Raw genomic sequence first — 19,038 nt, forward strand, 5'->3', positions numbered from 1 at the left:
ATGTCCTATTTCAATCCGTGAGTACTGTACATGATGAGAGGGTAGCACAAAAGTTGTACTAATCTTCAAAAGTCTTAAAACAAATGATCTACACAAAAATGCAGTTAGCAATAATAAAAATGAAGTGATATTTGATGTTTTTTTTTTGTCGGCAATATTACTGATATCGCCAGAGATATGAGCACCCACTACTGCCCGTTTCAAAGAAGACGCTCCTAATGCTCCTAACATCCATCCACTTTTAACGCATCCATGCCATCCATGGTGGCAAGATCGAATTTAAATACAAGCGTACCCGTAGAGCGCTAATCGGACGTTGCGGTCGAAATGCACCTGTAACGATAGTCCGCTCATACAATTAGCTATTAAGAAACCTCAGGAGGGACTACCGATCACTTGAAGTATCTCTTATGTCGTGTTCAGGGAAACGTGTATATGTCTGCCGGTCATGGAAGTCGAGCAGTTCTACGGCTGCTACCTGCTCTACTGCACGAATCCCAAGTACAAGGGGCACACTTATATTGGATTCACAGTGGACCCTAACAGAAGAATCAAGCAGCACAATAAGGGATTAAAAGCTGGCGGAGCATGGCGCACAAGTCGAAAAGGACCATGGTGGGACAAGTTATTTTATTTATTGTTTAGAATGTAAAGTTGTTCGTGAATTACTGTTTTTCCGCTGCTGCTATAGTAACATTTCATATAGGTACGGCTTTCTCGCCGGGCTCTTTGTCGCATTTTGGCAGCTAGACTGAGCTGGTAGTAATACATGAACGGCCACTTTTAACATCCGGATCTTGTAAATGTGAAGAGACGTGACACGCTGTCCGCCGTAGTAGGCCGGGTTATTCTGATCACGCTTTGCTTCCAAGAAGAATAAGGTGTACTTATGGAGCACGGAGTCTGTATGTTAGCGTACGTCTCTGTCACGAGCTAACACGGTTTCGCTGATGTACTCGGGATAAATGTCGCTTTGTCGATTCCATATCTGAACTCAAACCCCGTAATGTTTTGCAAGTATTGTTACGACTGCCTGCCGCGAAAATGTCTTTACTCTCCTTGTAATCACAGGAAAAAGAATAGAGTTCAAATTTTTCTTCGATTACAAAATGTCTTCCTGAAACCGAGAATGTACTCTTATTATTTCAGGGACATGGCACTCATTGTGCACGGCTTCCCGAACGAGATATCTGCCTTACGGGTATGTTGTCGTCGTTCCTTGGCACATACCCGCGTGGGGGATTGGCCACACAAGGAAGAATTCAAAGCGTGATGTTACAGGGGAGATTTTGGGCAGATAAAAAAAAACAGTAACAAAAGGAGCAATGTTTCCTAGTACGTTATTCTTGCTATGTTTCTATCTTTTTCTGCAGTCACCAGAAAGACAGCATGGTGGAGCAAGAGAAAAAAATATGTGCACTTGTATGGCAGCAATGTATGTTGCACACGCCACTGCACCTCGTTGTGCTTGTCCTGTCGCGTCTTCTGTCTTCGTAGCATCTTTTTTGCGCATAACCTTTCATGGCATTACAAATACCAAGCTAACTAACCCGACAACAACTCTTGCTGAAGTTCCCTACTGCTCCTAATTGCAGTGGATATATATATATATATATATATTTTTTTTTTTGCTGTGAAGGGCAATTCTGATAGCTAGCAGACTGCGGGCTCCTTAATTCTTATCTTTTTCAGAGGAGCAAAGAGGAAGGGAAAAAGAAAATTCGTAATCATAAATATCTACTATCTACACTAAGCTCCTGTACAGCAGAGTCAAATAAGCTCATTTACAGCAGACTCGATGCCTTCAAAAATCAACAAAATTTGGCGTTGTAAATCTGCCTTCTTTATCAGTCTCAGTTTAAAGTCACCAAAATGTTTGCTACTAATAAATAGGGGATAAGACAAGCACGAAAAGAGTTTACAAAGAAGCACTCATTAAGCACACTTAAAAAGAAATTTTGAAAAGTGTTAAAACGACACCTACAGCCAACCGGTCAGCTGTTGTGGGTCTGAGTTTTTTCTCTCATAGTTGCTTTTTTTTTGTCACACACGAGGACATCTGACCAGTGTTCGCTAAATAATGCTGATAACTGTAAGGCTGCTGACAAGCTGCGACTGTGTTGCAGCGTGTACCTGTTTACACACACGAGGTCAACTATAATTCATTGTTGCTCTCGCAACGCTATAAGATTGTCTACAGGAACAAACTGTCCCAATTATGCTCGGGGTTTTTTATGTTGCTGCCTTCTCTATAGCATTGTCTTTCAATACTCATTGCTACATACTTACATAAACCAGTCAACCACTTGATGTGGTGGAATGCAAGAGTTGATGCTAAAGTCAGTGATTTAAAAGGTCTGTGTCAGCTAGACTTCCTCTCATGTTTGGGTCCATGGGAACCTGAACTAAGGTTCATAGACTGTTCAGCTTATCGCAGACAGAGTTTTTCAACAGGTCAGCCACTAGGTTCTGTGAAATGCAAGACTTCATGTTAACCAAAGATAGTGAGCTAGATGGTCTGTGTTACCCGGACTTCCTTTTATGCTCGTGATGAAAAGTAGAACATAGGGAAGACGATGGATGGATAGAAATGCAAGGACAGGACACCAGCTTGCCCATCTTTCCATATTCCTGTTATGTATAGTGTAATAAGGCCCACAAACTATCCGGCTTATCATAGACGGAGTTTATCCTACAAGAAGTCCATTGTATGTGTTCCAAGTCATGACACGTTTTATGTCATGTATAGCTATACTCACGTGCAGTCATTCTCAGAAGTTCCCATGACACCTGATTTGTGGAATGGTACCGTAGTAGAACCCTTGCAATTCAGTTTTGATGTGGTAAGGGCAGCACTTCTCCTCACCTTCTGGAGCACTGAGGATATTATGCAAGACACACAGCAGGGCCTCAAAGCAAACTCGCTGCACTCTCTCTTGAAAAAAATAGTACTTCCCATGGCTTGTACAGCCTACATTTGAATACCCTCTTGTCACTTAGTGCAGGAATCAAACAGCCTCCTCTGTCTGGACCTTCACAACAAAAGTTTAACTGTACGTATGTGTCAGAACAAGCTGAACACCATCGTAATATAGAAATCCCTTTCCCTTGTTTCAAGCTGCTTTGTGTTTTATTTGTTTAAGACAACAGTTTAAAGTGGACCTGCCTGACCTTATGGCTTTGTTGCCAATACAAACTTCATGCGTGCTTTTTAATTTGCTTTGTTATTGGGAAATACTTCTTGTGTAAGCATAAGCGTATGCAGCGATAGCCTAAAGGGGCACTGCACTCCCTTGGCTGCTTTAAGAGAGTGGTGCAAGGGGGAAAGAACGGGGGGAAGGGGTTCTGCCAGAGCATATGTTTGGCCCTCCCTCCTTCCCCTGTATTGGAGAACTGTCACAAGCCCATACATTTCCATAGAATTAATCTGTGCTTTCCCGTTGTATATTTGTTACATTTTGTGAATTATTTTTAATACTCTCTTGTGTGGTGCCACCTGCAGGCATCTCTATCTCTCTATGAAGGCATTGGAACCAGTAATAGGTCACGTGTTACTATAGAGAATCAGTACACTGCAACTACTAGGCACCTAACTTTGTGTCCACATGGTGCTGAACTTGCTTACCCGTGCAATACATGACGCGTTTCTTTTTCTGAAAACGCAGTTTGAATGGGCTTGGCAGCATCCCGAGCGGTCTCGTCGGCTCAACCATGTCGGTGCAAAGCTTAGAAAAGAGAGCCGATTTGCATACGCCTTCAGAGTTGTCTCTCACATGCTAAGAGCTGTCCCGTGGGTCAGGCTGCCACTTACCATTCAGTGGCTCATTGAGAGCTATCAAATCGACTTTCAGGTGAGCATGAAATTGTGTGTCACCTCAATAACTGGTGTGGTTTTGGTTGTGAAGGGCACATAAACTGCATTGGTTGTTACGCAGATTTGTACGGCAGTGAATTTTCATGAATTTGCCATGCCCTGCCTCCTTGAATTTGCCTATGAGATGCTAATATCCAGCGTTTTTCTTGTCCTTGCTCCTTCTCATCATAATTTTGCTTCGTAATAGTTTTTCATATTTACCCTCAGGACAATAACTGAGCAGGATGTTATCTGAAAAACATCCAAGCTAGAAAGATATACGAGTGCTTGCAATAGTGTTAAAAAGTTTGGTCTTTAGTGCATGTTAGTCTTTCACCTGAAATGCTAATGTAGAAATGCAAGCTTTGCTGTCAGTAATTTCGCATTTGTTTAGTTTACCAGAAATTCATTTCACTGGAGATCATCATGCACACGTCAACACTGGGGCTGTTTTTATTCACCATTTCCCCAAATGCTCGGGGGTATTAGCTGCAGTTCTGTCCAAAGTGAAAAACAAGGATAGTCCAGGCGAAATACAAGCACTGCACTAAAAACACAATGCCATGCTTACCTTGTCAAGCTTGTTTTCACGCCATTTTTACCGTTTTAACCCGAGACATTGACCAGTATGTATAACAGTTTTGCATCTATAGTTTTTGTTGAAAGTATACATGCTACTGTGCTTGCAACCAGAGTAATTATCAGGGAATTTGAAGCAGCACCCACAATACTTGGCACTCAGAAGTGCTTTGGAGCAAGGACAGTCCCCCTTTCTCTTTAAGCCTTCATTGTGCTAGCAGCCAAACTCAAGTGCTCTCGAGGGCTTGGCAACAGCTAAAGTCACACATGCTAGCTGGCATATTTTTGCGCAAATGCTTTTGGTAAAGTCAAATATCACAAACTTAGAGTCACTGCATGCCACAGTCCATGAGTGGAATGCACTGGTGCCTTTGCAGCCCGACCTGAGACCACCACTTCACATGGCCATTGCATATGGACCGGTCAAAGCTGTCCGTGCCCCTAGAGTTTGTGAGCCCCTTTTCTGTCCCACCATTACACCATGTTCCATCTGTGGCAAGCCAGTGGAGCGTGCAGAAAGTATGGCCGAATGCCCGTACCCGGAATGCCGCACCGTTTCACACCTTTGCTGCCTCGCCAGGCTTTTTCTCAAGAACGAGCGCAGTCAGACTATACCAGTTAGTGGCAGCTGCCCCGAATGCCACAACTGGCTGTTGTGGGGGGAAGTGGTACGGCACAACAGGCACAATCGTACACTTTTAAAAGCCACCACTAGTTCAAAGTGATGGACATGATGCGATGTTATTAGCTCTAGAAACATTTTAGAACATTTGTACTTTTACTTACAATGTTAAAAAGCCAGCTTGAAAAAAAGAAAATTTAGGGAACTTGTTTCCATAAATCATTGTATACTGATGTATCCTATTAGAGACTTGTGTCCTGTTAGTAGCATGAAGAATGCAGGCATGAAAGCAGAATATTAAAAACCATGCTTTTATAGATATTTTTATTGTACATATCTATGCCTCTACAGTGGTATGCATGGACTATGCCGTTGTTTGAGACACCTCAGAGGGAAAAGCGGGATGAAAAGAAATGCATGAGGGGGCCAGCATTACTACATCAAGCATGAAGTAAATTCATCTGCCCTCAACACTCAGATCTATAGCTCATATTTCTTGAGGAACTTGTATACACATATAAAACTTAACTGCTCTTTGACCAGCCATGTGGCTGAAAACAAATAGTTCATGTAAGCGTTACAGACAAAGTTGCAATAAAGTTTAATTTTAAAGAACAATTATTTTTCATGGGGACCATAATATTCAACAAAATGACTTTGCGATGCTTTGACAATGCACCACTGTAGAGTCTTGCTGGTAATTTTATTCAACACAGAGGTAGTCCGTCATGCATCTCGACTATATACCTGCTAGGACAACAGGAAAATTTATTTTGTTTGTGTTAACGAAAATGGATTCGATGTTGCAAAATTGGACTGTACAGTTATAGTGTACATAAACAAGCTAGTGTCTTTGTTTGGCCTGTTTCGACGTGTCCGATTTGCACTCATGTGATATATGTGGTAACCCTGCCTGTACATAATACTTTGTCATTCTTGCATGTGTATTTTATCTTCTCTTCATTTTGCCATAAACTTTTAAACTATGACAATGCTGCCCAAACAAGCACTGGTACAGTGTTCTAATAGAATGTCGAAGAATATTGCACCAACAAGCTTAATACTGGATGCAAATATTTATTCAATAAATGCACTACTAAAAGAAACGTTTCGCTGAAATGACTGTGTTTGTTTCAAACATTTAGTATACTATCTCAAAGGTTTTACCCATCAGACATGCAGCAAAGATGTGTAATCTGAAAAAAAGCAGCAGGAATCAACAATAAATGAACACAATGCTCCCGTTGCCCTTCTCTCCCTCATGGTTTGTATCCTTTGCAGTCTCCTCTTAAGTTTTTTGGAGCATCACGCTATGCTACAACACGTGGCAGGTAAATGAGAACATGCAAGCATGCAAATTAACTAGTGGAATGTATCATTGCACGTAAAAAATTTTTATTTTGCACTTTGCATAGTAGACACTGCCTTGCACAATAGCCTTTGAGAATGCTACACGATAGCATGTCTAGAGTGCGCATGTGCTCTATGCTATAGGGAGCGTTTCAGCTTGCATGAGCACAATATTTTTAAAATTTTCCTGTGGAGATATTGAGACATGGTAGCACCCCACTGTGCAGATTCATATCAATTACACCACAACTGTAGTACTGTCTGTCCTGCATAGTTTCATATAAAGGGCCCTCCACTTTTTAACAAAAACGAGTCCAGCCGCCGCGGTGGCTCAGTGTGATTCGGAGTTCCCGGGTTCGAACCCGACCGCAGCGGCAGCATTTTGATGGAGGCGGAACGCATAGGTGTCCATGTGCTGTGCGATGTCAGTGCATGTTAAAGATCCCCAGGTGGTCCAAATTATTCCGGAGCCCTCCACTATGGCACCTCTTTCTTCTTTCACTCCCTCGTTTATTCCTTCCCTTATGGCAGTACAGGTGTCCGCCAATATGTGAGACAGATGCTGTGCCATTTCCTTTCCCGAAAAACCAATTTTCCAATTTCCACACCCTGAAAAGTTTTATAAAAATTGACTCGAGCCCGGTTTCAATTCAGGAACTGCCTTTCCGATATGTATGCAGATCAGATGTATGTTTTTATTATACAAACAGACTAGCTGAATTACCTTGTGAAAACCAGAAGCTACTGATCCCCACAAGAGAATGGACTCTGCAGTTAATACATGAATTAACCACCAACACTTCCCTTCTAACCTGCTTTGCTACTCAGAGCAAGGTGCCATTTGTGGATGGTGCCTTGCAGTGCCCATTATGGAGCCTCCTGAACACTGGTTGGCATCAATATTTAAATGCTATCTGCTCTGCATTCTGTGTGGCAGTTTTGACACTGGATGCCTTCGGAGTAAGAATACATACATCTCCTGGCAGGCCTAGAATGTGCATGAAAATACTGTTGAACGCAAATCAAAATGAGAGATGAATTACAGTATCATTAAAGACAAACATGAAGTAAATAGTTCGTTGCTGCTACCTAGGATTTATATCATGTTCCTGTAACTACATTTTATATCCTGCAACAAATTCACAGCTCACAGTTGAGTTCTTGTCACTATAATAGTACCCTGAAAATCCTAAATAGCACAACATTTCCACCAAAAACCAGATTTCTACCTGATGTCAAAAAATAGTGCCCGATTCACCCCGCTCCTCCAAGAATTGCAAAAACCGAAAATTGAAGGGTATTATATATATATGCAAAGGTGTAACCTCACATGGATGTTAATAGGCAAGTATAATTGTTTTTTTCACTTCAGAAGCATATACACACAAGTTTTTTCATGTCAGTGTTGTTGCTTTGAAAGATGCCCATAAGCACAGTAATCATGAAAGGAACTCAAAGCCAGAGTCCAGCATGGATTATTAATTACAAGCCGCTTTTTTGCCATCAGTTTGTTTTGGTCAGTGCCATCATGCGACGCCTGTGTGATGTCACATTCGCGCTTATGCAGCACTGGTGATTACATCGGCACGGAAACTTCTCACACGAGAAATTTGCTTGCGCCTGCAAGCAACCTGCAAGGTTATGTGTCACAATTTTTGCTCTGCTTGGGTTGCACGTCATTTTGTCAAATTCTGTCCGGATGGAGGTGTCGAAGATGCTTGCCAGCCAATACTGAAAGCCATGTTAAATTGCATTCCACTTGATGCCATCGAAACTTGCTGGGTGTCATCCCTATGCGTTGAGTAAAGAAATAACATCCTTTGTTGTTCTCAGAAGTTTCACGTCGGTATCCTTGACATTTTTTTTTTTTTTCTCAATAAAAGTCCATTCTATCGCTATTTCTGGGTATGTTGATGCTTTTCCGGTAGCAAAAGATAAATTTGTTGAGAAAATTGCATGTAACAATTTTTCTGCCACACGATTCCAACCTATATGAGACAGGAAGAGGGCAGAGTAGGTCAGGGATCAAACACTGGTTAATGACATCTTTGTCAAAATCAAGAGAAAGAAATGGACAGGGCATGTAATGCGAAGGCAAGATAACTGATGGTCCTGAAGGGTAACAGACTGGATTCCAAGGGAACGGAAGCGTAACAGAGGGCGGCAGGAAGTTAGGTGGGCAGATGCGATTGCGGGGATAGGGTGGCCGCAACTGGCACAGGACAAGGTTAAGTGGAGAGATATGGGAGAGGCCTTGGTCCTGCAGTGGGCATAGTCAGGCTGATGAATTCAAACCTGTGACATTTACACCAAAATGACTCTGTGATCACCGTTTTGAAACGAACAGCGGTGCAGCCTATCCTCCAAGATTTGTGCCAAAAGTTGTGTCAACACACCACATTTTACTTGCAAAATCAACCAGTGGTGACAACGCCTAAATTTTATTTTCGTCTTTTGTAGCTTATAAAAGATCTGTTTTCAGTGAAAGTAGAGTACCTTGTCATTAGAATGCGGCAGCCTGTAGATACAGGCCAGCTTCAATTAGCCCTCAGTGCCACTTTAATCTTGTGATCTTGTAGTCTTAACAATAGATGTCATTATGACCATAAAGGCAGCTTTAAGAAACAGGAATTTTAGTTCTTTTCGTTTAGCCGCCACAGAGGATCAATGGTTATGGTGCTCAGCTGCTGACCCGAAGACAAGGGGTTCCCAGCTGCAGCGGTCACATTTCGATGGAGGTGAAATACTAAAGGCTCATGTACTGTGCGATGTCAATGCATGTTAAAAAACCCCAGATGGTTAAAATTATACAGAGCCCTCCATTAATATGTCCCTAACAGCCTGAGTCGCTCTGGGACGTTAGACCCCCATAAAACCAAACCAGTTATTTTCTCTGTTGCAAAGCAGCTCCCAATAAACTCAGCACTGCCATCAATAACTGCAGCAAAAGTTTCTTTGTGCAAAATGTTCAAATGCTCTGAATCTCGTCACTGGATGGTGCCAAACCGGTTTGAATTTTTAACGGGAAATATCTGCAGCATTGCATTAAATCTGTCAGGACGTTAGCAGCCAGCTGTGACAAATGTATATGCGGCATTAATACAGGCAATGTACCATACTAAATCTATTTTTTTACCAGCAATCCAAAATAACAAAAAGTTAGTCAAATGACTGCCAGAGCACACAAGTTTGTCACAGATAAAGGGGCTCCGGCAGTGACATATTCAACAAAGTTCGGGGAAAAAATAAATATACATGAGAGATAACACTGTTTTTTTTTGTTGTTGTTTTACACTAACTACATCATATCCTTCAGCTCTGTCCCCAGGGCAATTATCTTCTCCCTCAGGAGTTTAGCTTGGTATCGCTCCATGCACTGTCTGACATAATCTGTGTACTCTTGTTTGCCTGGCGGCAGCAGATCGACAAGTTGCTCCGGTGTCAGTGCATCACTCAGGTAAGACAATACACCTTCCATGATGCTCTTGTACACAGCTGCCTTCTTTTTCTTGCTGGCTGCTTGAAGCTTGTTGCTCACAGCTGTGTACAATGACACCCACTCACTGCTGTCTTCCGGGAACTTGGTCTCCATAAAGCCCAACACAGCACTTGGGTAAGACTTGAGGAGGATTGACAGTGCCTTGGTAGGAGGCAGGCAAAGAACCTTCACAGAGATGTAGTTCTCGGACTCTGAGAGCGAGAACTTTTCCAGAAGCTCGAGGACCTGTGACCGCAAGGAGGCCGACGGCAAGTCAGAGCAGAGCAGTGACTGCATTCGCAACAGCTCGTCCCAGCAGCTGGAGCAGATGCAACACTCTGCGAGGTTCATCGTCGTCGAGTACTGGTTACAGGTCTTCGTTATGGCCCGTCCAAGGAAAGGGGGCAGTTCCAGAAGCCATGGGTGACGGTTCCCAAACAGAGTCGATGACTTGGTGTGGACCAGCTGCAGAGGTGCTTGCTGGGGACTTCCAGAACCACTGTACGGCGCCATTTTGCCCAAGTAAGTTTTGACAAGTGTGACTAGAAGGTGGGGATAGGCCTGGGCATTGGTTCGCTTGCTGGACAGGGTGGCCTCGAGGAACTCTCTCAACAACGGCACGCAGTGAGGCTCAGCCTGAGGACTGGCATGCTGAAGGATAAGAACAATCTGTTCTGGTGACATCACTCCATTGTTCTTCAGATGTACAAGCAGAGAAAAGTAAACATCTGGCCTAGTAGCCTTGATCATTTCACCAAGCTGTGTGATGCTCTGACTCCAGTGAACAAGATCATGAAGCTCTAGAAGGACAGGCATAAGAAACTCTTTGGAAAGAGTCTTCAGTATACCTTTTGCTGCCTCCATATTTCCATCCCGCAGCAGCAAGTGCACAACCGCCAAGCTGTCTGCGGCATGGCCCTGACCTTGTCTGTAGGCTATGTTCTTCTTTAGCAGGCTCAGTGCTTTCTCCGAGCAGAAGGCTGCGATTCCAGAACAAAGGACAAGCTTGTGCAAGTATTCTGGGCACTCGTCCCAGACAATTTCGAGTATGGTATTTGCCAGTGTTGGTGACACAGGCTTCAACTTTTTTGCGGACAGAACAGACTGGTCATAGGTAATCTTAATGAACTGTACCACAGTTCTTGTCAAGGTGTTTTTGTTCACGAGACCTTTGAAAAATAGCACTCTATTGACAACTGTTTCCAGGCATTCTTCTGAGAAGCTGTAATATAATGCTGCCTTGTCTCTCTCAGCTGCCAGTTCACTCTTCAGAAAAGCATCCCCAAGAACACAGCATGCATCAGAGTATGCAGAAAGCAACTCAGAACTGCAAGAATACCTGCCCTGCAGTGAGATGCTGAGGTTCAGAAGACAAAACCCTTGCTTGACTGCATTTATATAGGATAGCTCGCTTTTATCACTATGTAAACTGGCTGCTTCTTTAAGGTCACAAAAAAACTGATTCACAGCAGGCTTCATGAGAGAATACAATGTGCATGACGACTGTTCCATAAGGTCAAAGGCGCTACTTGCAGCAGCCAGGATAAGATGCTGGTCCGACATGAGTAAGCTCTTTAGTCCCAGAAAAGGCTGTAAGCCAACCATTAATGCTGGCTTTCCCACTACACTCCTATATGCTTCAGAAGAATCTGTAGGCTCGAACGGAACAGGAAGTGTGTACGTCTCCAAGCTTGTACTCGTAAGAGCGTGAAGAAAAAGTGCGTCTACCACCACACTCGTTGCTTCTTTTGAGTACCTGTAGATACTCACAAGCCGTGGGGTACCACTCAATTTGTACAGGTAGCCACATTTCCCAGATGACACAAGGCAGGCCAATGTCTTGAGTTTGGTGAAAATTCTGGAGTGCAAGGCAAATGAAACAGTCTTCGGGACAGCTGACATGGCCTCAGTAAGTGGATGTGACATGCTGTCATTGATATAGTACGGCACCCAGTGGAATGCTATCAAATTTCCACCATCCTTTGCGCAGAGCTTCCTGTACAGCAGCGTAATTGCAGAGACTTCATCTGCTGACGAAATGAGGTCAGTGTCAGGATCAATGATGACACCAACTTTGCAGGCTGCTGGAGGATTGACCCTGGGACCAAGAATAACTATGTCTGAATCTTCATTCTTGTGGGACTTGCTTGCAGACTTTAGGGTTAACTCCACTGGGAAGCATGCAGGATGCAAGACAGCCTTCAGTTCCTCCTCTCCACTGGCATCTGCCCATTCTATATTATCTTCAGATTCAAATTTCAGACTTATGTGGCTTTGGTCATCTATAAGGCTGCTTTCTTTAGTGCTAAATGACACGTGCTTCTTCTTCTGGCTGCCAGTTGCAGCTTCTGTGCTGGACTCCAAGCTTTTCACTTCGGCTTCCAGCCTGATTTTGAAAACGAGAATTTCGCTGTGAGAACAACAAGCCACATGATCCTCACACACATTAACAGAGGTTGGGTGAAAGCTTATCTTAAGCGTCATTAACCGTTCAAAGTCATTGTACAATTGCCTTCTCGTCTTGTCGTATTGCGCTTTCAAAACAAACACGCTGATGGCGTCGCCTGCTGCCACCAGTGTGGTTCCCGACTGACGGCAGCAACCGATGCATGACACACCGTGCCTCTTCGTGGGCAGTTCGACTATTTCGAGGCGTCTGTCGGGAGTGCCATTGCATTGAGGCTCCGAACCGGCCTCCCTAGTCTTTGGGACCTGGTTGCAAGGTTCCACCCACCAATTGAAGTAAGCGCGCACGTGGAGCACGTCGACGGAGCGCGTCATCTTTTTCTCCAGAGCCAGTACAAAGTTTGCGCCTTCACAGAACTCGATCATCTGCACCTGGTCAGTGGTTGGGAACGCGAACAGCAGAAGTCCCTTCGAGTTGAGGTCCCGGACCTCGACGCTCATCCTGGACGTGGCAATGAGAAGCTTGTCCTTGGCTGCGCACATCGCGACGATGTCCTTGTCCTGGGTAACGAAGACGTCTTGAGAAACGAAGTTGTGGCAAGCCAGCATGCGCCAATTGGCGCTATCGGCCGGTGGTTTTTTTGCAGCGCTTTTCATCGCTGGAGACTTGTAATTCGAGTTTTTTGCAGGTCTTCGCACTCAGCGACTCGGACAGCAAGATTTTAGTTTTCAGCAGTCGGGTGTGCACCGTCGCCAGCAGCAGCGCCTAATTTCGAAGGATGGACGATTCCAGGAGCCATGTCGTAGAAGACCACACTAGTGTCACCGTCCTGCAGAGCGAGAGTCACTTTCGGGGCAGGTGGCAGACACGACAGAAGGTTTTGTATCGCTTCAAAATTCAGCATGACGTTAACCGAGATGGGCAGCAGCACCGTCGACTCCGAATCCTTCGTCCGCTTGCCCCGCAAGTAGTGCGTGTTACAATCTTCGCAAAATTTCGACTCGATTTCCCACCAGTCGCTCGATTCGCTCAAATAATTGAAAACGTTGCTTGCAATACGGGCCTGCGCTTCTGAACTGCACATCTCAAACGCGTTGTCGGTCAATGCAGCTCGTTTCGCCTGTCCAGCGATCAATGCTTCGCCAGCTTCGCAAACACCCTGATAGCAGCATTCACTGCAGAACACTACTGACGATCGTTAAATTTGAATTGGGCACTGAGAGGAAGTTAAAATATTTGTATTATTTGAAACCTATTTTTTAGGTTATTTGAGAATTAACTAGCCAGATTCACGCGCGAGAACACGCTACATGGGCATACGTTACTGCGGTGCTGCGGTTAAAAGATTAGCGCAGACCGCCATTTTAGTGGGTGGCTGCGCTGCAGTTGTTCGGTGATCGCCACGAGAGTTTGCGTCCAATCTGTGTCAAGATGAAATCGCTTCATGTCTTCAACCACGGATCATCGGCACATTGGCGCCTCGCATTCCTACGATTCATCCTGACCACTCTCTTCAAGTCATGCTAGATAAGCATACCCGTTCCTCGCTAGCAGAGCGCGCGCGGTCGCACACCTCACCTCCGTCTTTCTTTTGTCCCTTTCTCGTGTAGCTCTAGAAAGTGCCCCTCTTGGGGCAAGCGTAAAAAAGTCTTTCGAGCAGCAGCACTGCAGATGTCCTCATAAAGAAGGAGCCGTTGCATCTTGAAAGGAGCTCCTTCTTTACCAGCGCATCTTGCAGTGACTGTTTTTCTCGGCGTCTCCGATGGACGTTGGTGGCGATCCCGCTCAGCCCGAATCCACGGTGGTGGCCGCCGGCTCCGAGAAAGCGCCAGCCTCACCCCTGTCCATGCGAATGTCCAATCGGACGATAGACGAAGGGTTGGACTTTGGGCATGGCGAAGGTGCGAGCGCTGGGTCCAGAACGTCAACGGCAGCTGTGGCGGCCAAACGCGCCGCCGACGATGCGTCGCGCGATGAGTCTCCGCCGGCCAAGCAGGGCCGCTGCGGCGGTGGGTCTCTTTCGTCCGACTCCTTCGATCAAACAAGAATGTCTTCCTTTTGCGAAGAAGACTTCCGGAACGACCACATGATCGACGGCTTCGGCGAAGAGAGTACCGAATTCCAGAGCGGCAGCGCGACAGGGAGGGAGCGCCCAGCCTTGAACTTCGACGTCCTAGGCGAGGTTGGAGCAACGGGTCGGGGCGAGGAAGATAAGGACGGCGGCGCTAACGGGCACGAAGCCGGCGGCAGCTGCAGTGGCGGCGGAGATGACCAATATGAGGAAGCGAGTGACAGCGACATCTCGGACGACGAGATCGAAGCGATGCTGGAGGCTGGCATGCGCTCGCCCAGGCAGGAGGGAGTCGAGGAGGACGATGACACCGCGCACGAGGTCAAGGAGAAAGTTGTCCTCAAAGGTGAGGAGGTCCCCGTCGCTGCGGGAACAGGAACAGGGTGGAAACGACTTCGACCGATGGTGCCTTTGGTTTCATGCAAAGTGGCTTCTGTGGTTCATTCCAAGCTCACTGCTACCTTAACATAATGAAGGCCCGCCACTGTCATCGGCTGCTGCGGTCTCCGCCGCGTTTTCAGCCACTGCTAATGGTTCCGCGAGCACGATTTCTATTGGTGGCAAATTAAAGGGTGAAGCGATGCAGTTTGAGTGAGCTTGTCCGGTGCAAGCAAATTTTTAAAAAATCTAAGGACTTTCTGGTGACGTAAACAAGTGATGTTTTGACCGTCATCGGCCCTTCGTGTGTTGTAAAGCCTTAAGTGATAATGTGTTGTACTGGAAGCAAAGAGAGAGAGTAAAAGCTAGTTGCTGCATAAGGCTTCTTTACTTTAGGAGTGAAAGTTTAGTGAGAAGTGAAGGCTCGAACCTGAAGCACAACGTGTAAACGTCATAAGAACGATTGAACATGACTTTTTAAAACCTGAGAAAACCTTTCATCACAATGTTCCTTAACAACTTAGTTAACCTCGGAAAGACAGAAAGAAGTGCTTTTTTACCCTGCATTGCATTACGTATTTTTTTCTGCCACTGTTGCATCATGCAAAAGGGGCTGTCGAGGTTGATTGAATAGAAAGCTTATTGGTCTGAGAGAGGAGCCTCTGCCTGCATCAGACCTGCAGACTAGCGGATTAATAAATTTGATGAAATCGCACCATTTCTTTTAGCGCGGGGGCATGATCACTTTGATGTGCTGCCTGAAGGCTGGATACAAGTGACACACAATAGCGGGATGCCCGTCTACCTCCACAAGCAGTCGCGAGTCTGCACCCTGTCCAAGCCATACTTCCTCGGCCCAGGTAGCATACGGGTACGTGCAACAAAATGATGGGGTTAGAAAGTCTTAGATTCTTTGTTCACTTTTTGCCACCATGCTTATGGAGTTTGTGCCTTGATTTCTCAGAAACATGAAGTCCCCATCTCTGCCGTTCCCTGCCTTCACTACAAGAGGGAAAAGGAAAAGGAGGAAAAATGCGCTGTCACAAATGGTGTCTCGGAAGGAAGTGGCGATGGTAAGTGCATCAAAACTTTGCACCATTGTATATAGACTGCACATAAGCCTTCTCTGCTTGACACATAAAAATAAAAAGCTTGGACTTTTTTTAACACAAAGGCATAGTGTTATCACCAGATTCTGAAAAACAGCGTTGAATTTGTGGTTTCGGGCGATCCTCCATTCTTTGTTCTGCATAGATAAATTGTATGAGCGCAGCGTTGGCCCAGTGATTGAGCATCACCTTGCATGCGAGAGGTGCGGGGTTCGATTTCCAGTGCCGCCAGATACCCACCGGTAATACAGTCGGTACAAGCTGCCTCTGGCCTGGTGCTCGGCTTATTCAGGGTGAAATGCTTGGGAAATGGGTCTGTGACCCCACCTTGAGCTAATGAAAAATACCTTGTGCCATGGCATTCTTTGGCCGCAGATGCCCTTGCGCCATAAAAAATCACTGTCACAAGATGGATTGCATGTGGCATAATAAATAGCATGATGCAGCCCAAGGCATAGCTTCCGCTGCGTGGGTCAGAGCAGGTGGCAGCAAACAAATTAGAAAGATGCACAGGTTTCTGCTTTGTTTGTGGTATGAAACATGGCATCTGCCATGACGTTAATTAACTCTAGAACGTTGCTGTGAAAAAATGTTCTGGAACAGTAGTTTTTGAACCGATTCCTTCTAGTGTACGGAGTGGCTGACAAGGTGAAGAAAATTTGCACCGCACCAGAGTACACTTGCAGTTGCGCATTGATGTTGATATGAATGAACAAAGAATGAACAAGTCAGGTATTCACTTTTCACTGAAACAACAAACAACTCTGTATTCACCTACTGATAATAATAACATTTTCTTTACTATTGCAAACCATTTCACACGCCCACAGAAACAGTGAAGTACCATTTTTGGCACCAAATGAGGACTTCGCACATGGAGCGATATCTGTCTTCTGGATTTGGAGGGAGGAAAACCAGGCATAGGAGCTTACTAAATATGCAAGCACATGTGTTTGGTTCTTAGTTTCATCATTTTGTTCTTGAAATGATATTTATGATGCTTCCATTATATTTATGAGTGGCATTGTCTGGCTATCTTTATTCGAAAATTTCACAGTGGCCATGCATGCAGCCGGCTTAAAACGACGCTGAGGTCATCTTCATCTTAGTAAAAATTGATTGCATGGCTCTTTCTAGCTATGTTGATGTCTGTTTGGCAGCTAAGACAAATTTGTTTCTGAGAACTGCACTTAAAATACAGGAGCATATCTTTCCCGCGACTTGGTTCAAACTCGTGATGTCAAGACCCAGGACTCTCTGATCACTGCTCAGAAGGGAATGATGGTGTAGCCTAGCCTCAGAGATCCGTGCATTGTCTGCTTCCCCGTTGATTTGTTTCCCTGGATTGCATAGGACAATCACTGTGAGTGTGTTGCAAATGGCAGCGGCATCTGAGCCGACCTATGGTTTAGAGAGATGGAGTTGAAGAAATGGTTGAAATGAGAGGTGGTTTGCAGCAGAGGATTTGAGAGGTGGTAGTAAGACATGGTTGTGAGGTACACTGTTATAGAAAATGTTTCATTTGGGGAGTTACTGATACACTGTTTTGCATTATTCAGCAATGACGAGAGTGGCCTTGTGATCCGTGTAATATGCTGAAGGTCAGGGTCAGGATGGTGCTCACGCTCTCGTGATTCATGTTGGTTGCAGGTCTTGGGGTCAAAACACATTTTTTACATGTATATTGATCCTGTGCATGATGGTTGGGGTCCTGTGTCCAACCCACCTCGTCACTTCACCTGTTCTGCTTATGCGTCTCGCTTACCATTGCTGGTCCTCGGACAACATGCAAATCTTGTGTTGTCTGGGATGCATATTTTCCGAAAACTGAGCGAGTGGCACCCCTTGCCCACAAGTGGCAAACGCAGCGTTGGTGATGGCGAGGATGAAGTGGGGAGGGTGAGTCTTTCCTAACAGTGAGTGATCATAAAGGTCATACAAGGGACTACTAAGTGACGAATGAGGAGGAAACTAGCGCGTGTATTTGCAAGAAGTGTCTGTTTCTTTTTTTCCTGGATCTTTTCATTCATGTGCCATTTGTTGGAGTGTACATTTTGTCTTTTCAGGCATGCACAATTTGCCATAGTGCACGGATTTGAAAGCGTTGGGTCAATAATAGGTGCCCCTGTAAAAACTGTTTTGATGTCGCCACAGTTCGCTTGTGAAAACAGCTACCTTCTTTGTCATAAGAATGTGGCAGTCTGGTGACAAACCAGCTTCAGTTTGTCCTCACTGTTCTGCAACAGGTTCTGCTTTTGTTTAGTGCAGCAGGTGGAATGAGAACTTTGGATTAGCCTTGTGGCGCTGACTATAGCGTCTTATTTGCTTGCTCAGCATTTTTTCTTGACATTTTTCCATGTTGCAGTGAGTCATTTGCACTAGTTACAAGCAACCATATTTGCAAGCTTTGTAACCTCATCACTCTATCTTAGTCATTGTCACTTCGGTTATATTTCCCTTCTCTTGCTGCTCACTTTGCCACTCTAATAAAGTACTGTTATGCAGTAAAAGAGTGTTAATTCAAATTCAAGGGACTGGAAAAAAATGTGAATTATTGAATGACACCGAAAAAACTAAAAAGGATTGATTGCATCATGGTTAATTATTTGGTGAAAGTCTGGCCAATGCTTGCTTGCTTTTGAGATGAGAAGGATGTGACAATTGCTGTTTTTCACATTTCCGTCAATGCTTTATAATGTGCATAATGTCGAGAGCATCAAAGCAGAACTGCTTCAAAATGGTAAGGGCTTCTCCGGCATCCTTCATGGTGCAAAATTGTAGCTACGGAGCTCCACCATTACTGTGTCCCACCCCTCACGAGCACCAGCATCACATTTGAGGAGGCTTCACTGCACAAACTGTGAATGACATGTGACGAGCAGTTTCACCGGAAGAACGGAAGGACCGCACGAACGGAAACGCTTAGTAATGTTGCAGTGGTGAGAACAAAAAACTGAGATAAAAAAGACCAGCAGCATTCCAATCAGTGCCAGAAACGGCACGCAGCTGGGCTCAGTTGGCTGGCTGATGCAGGCTGGTGCTAAGCTCAAGAAAAGCAAAACAGAAGCTACACGATCTGTTTGTTCTTGGAGACTGGGTCGTTCGTCACCACACCTGCCGGTGCACGCACATCAGAGGCGCGCAGTTGACTGCAGCATGGAATTCATGTTTAAGTAGGCCTATTCGGTCGG

The 19,038-nt window shown here is 45.0% G+C and overlaps 3 protein-coding genes across 3 annotated transcripts in view; 2 read left to right on the forward strand and 1 right to left on the reverse strand.

The window, feature by feature from the left end:
- Nucleotides 1-261: 261 nt before the first annotated feature.
- On the forward strand, nucleotides 262-6,123 carry slx1 (structure-specific endonuclease subunit SLX1). The gene is made up of 4 exons (XM_077654250.1): nucleotides 262-615; nucleotides 1,150-1,201; nucleotides 3,666-3,851; nucleotides 4,810-6,123. The coding sequence occupies exons 1-4, from the start codon at nucleotides 449-451 to the stop codon at nucleotides 5,155-5,157; spliced, it is 753 nt and encodes a 250-aa protein (XP_077510376.1). The 5' UTR covers nucleotides 262-448; the 3' UTR covers nucleotides 5,158-6,123.
- A 2,163-nt stretch (nucleotides 6,124-8,286) lies between these two features.
- On the reverse strand, nucleotides 8,287-13,476 carry LOC144121179 (BLOC-2 complex member HPS3-like). Its single transcript, XM_077654248.1, has one exon. It carries the CDS (start codon nucleotides 12,943-12,945, stop codon nucleotides 9,703-9,705), a length of 3,243 nt encoding a protein of 1,080 aa, XP_077510374.1. The 5' UTR covers nucleotides 12,946-13,476; the 3' UTR covers nucleotides 8,287-9,702.
- A 161-nt stretch (nucleotides 13,477-13,637) lies between these two features.
- Nucleotides 13,638-19,038, forward strand: part of pasha (microprocessor complex subunit partner of drosha) — a 33,629-nt gene continuing 28,228 nt past the window's right edge. The window contains exons 1-3 of the mRNA XM_077654249.1: nucleotides 13,638-14,706; nucleotides 15,467-15,609; nucleotides 15,703-15,811. Of these exons, the coding sequence (XP_077510375.1) occupies nucleotides 14,052-14,706; nucleotides 15,467-15,609; nucleotides 15,703-15,811 (907 nt within the window). The 5' untranslated portion in view covers nucleotides 13,638-14,051. The remainder of the gene's footprint in view (nucleotides 14,707-15,466; nucleotides 15,610-15,702; nucleotides 15,812-19,038) is intronic.

The sequence above is a fragment of the Amblyomma americanum genome, chromosome 2 (assembly GCF_052857255.1).
Source record: "Amblyomma americanum isolate KBUSLIRL-KWMA chromosome 2, ASM5285725v1, whole genome shotgun sequence".
NCBI classification, from domain to species: Eukaryota; Metazoa; Arthropoda; class Arachnida; order Ixodida; family Ixodidae; genus Amblyomma; species Amblyomma americanum.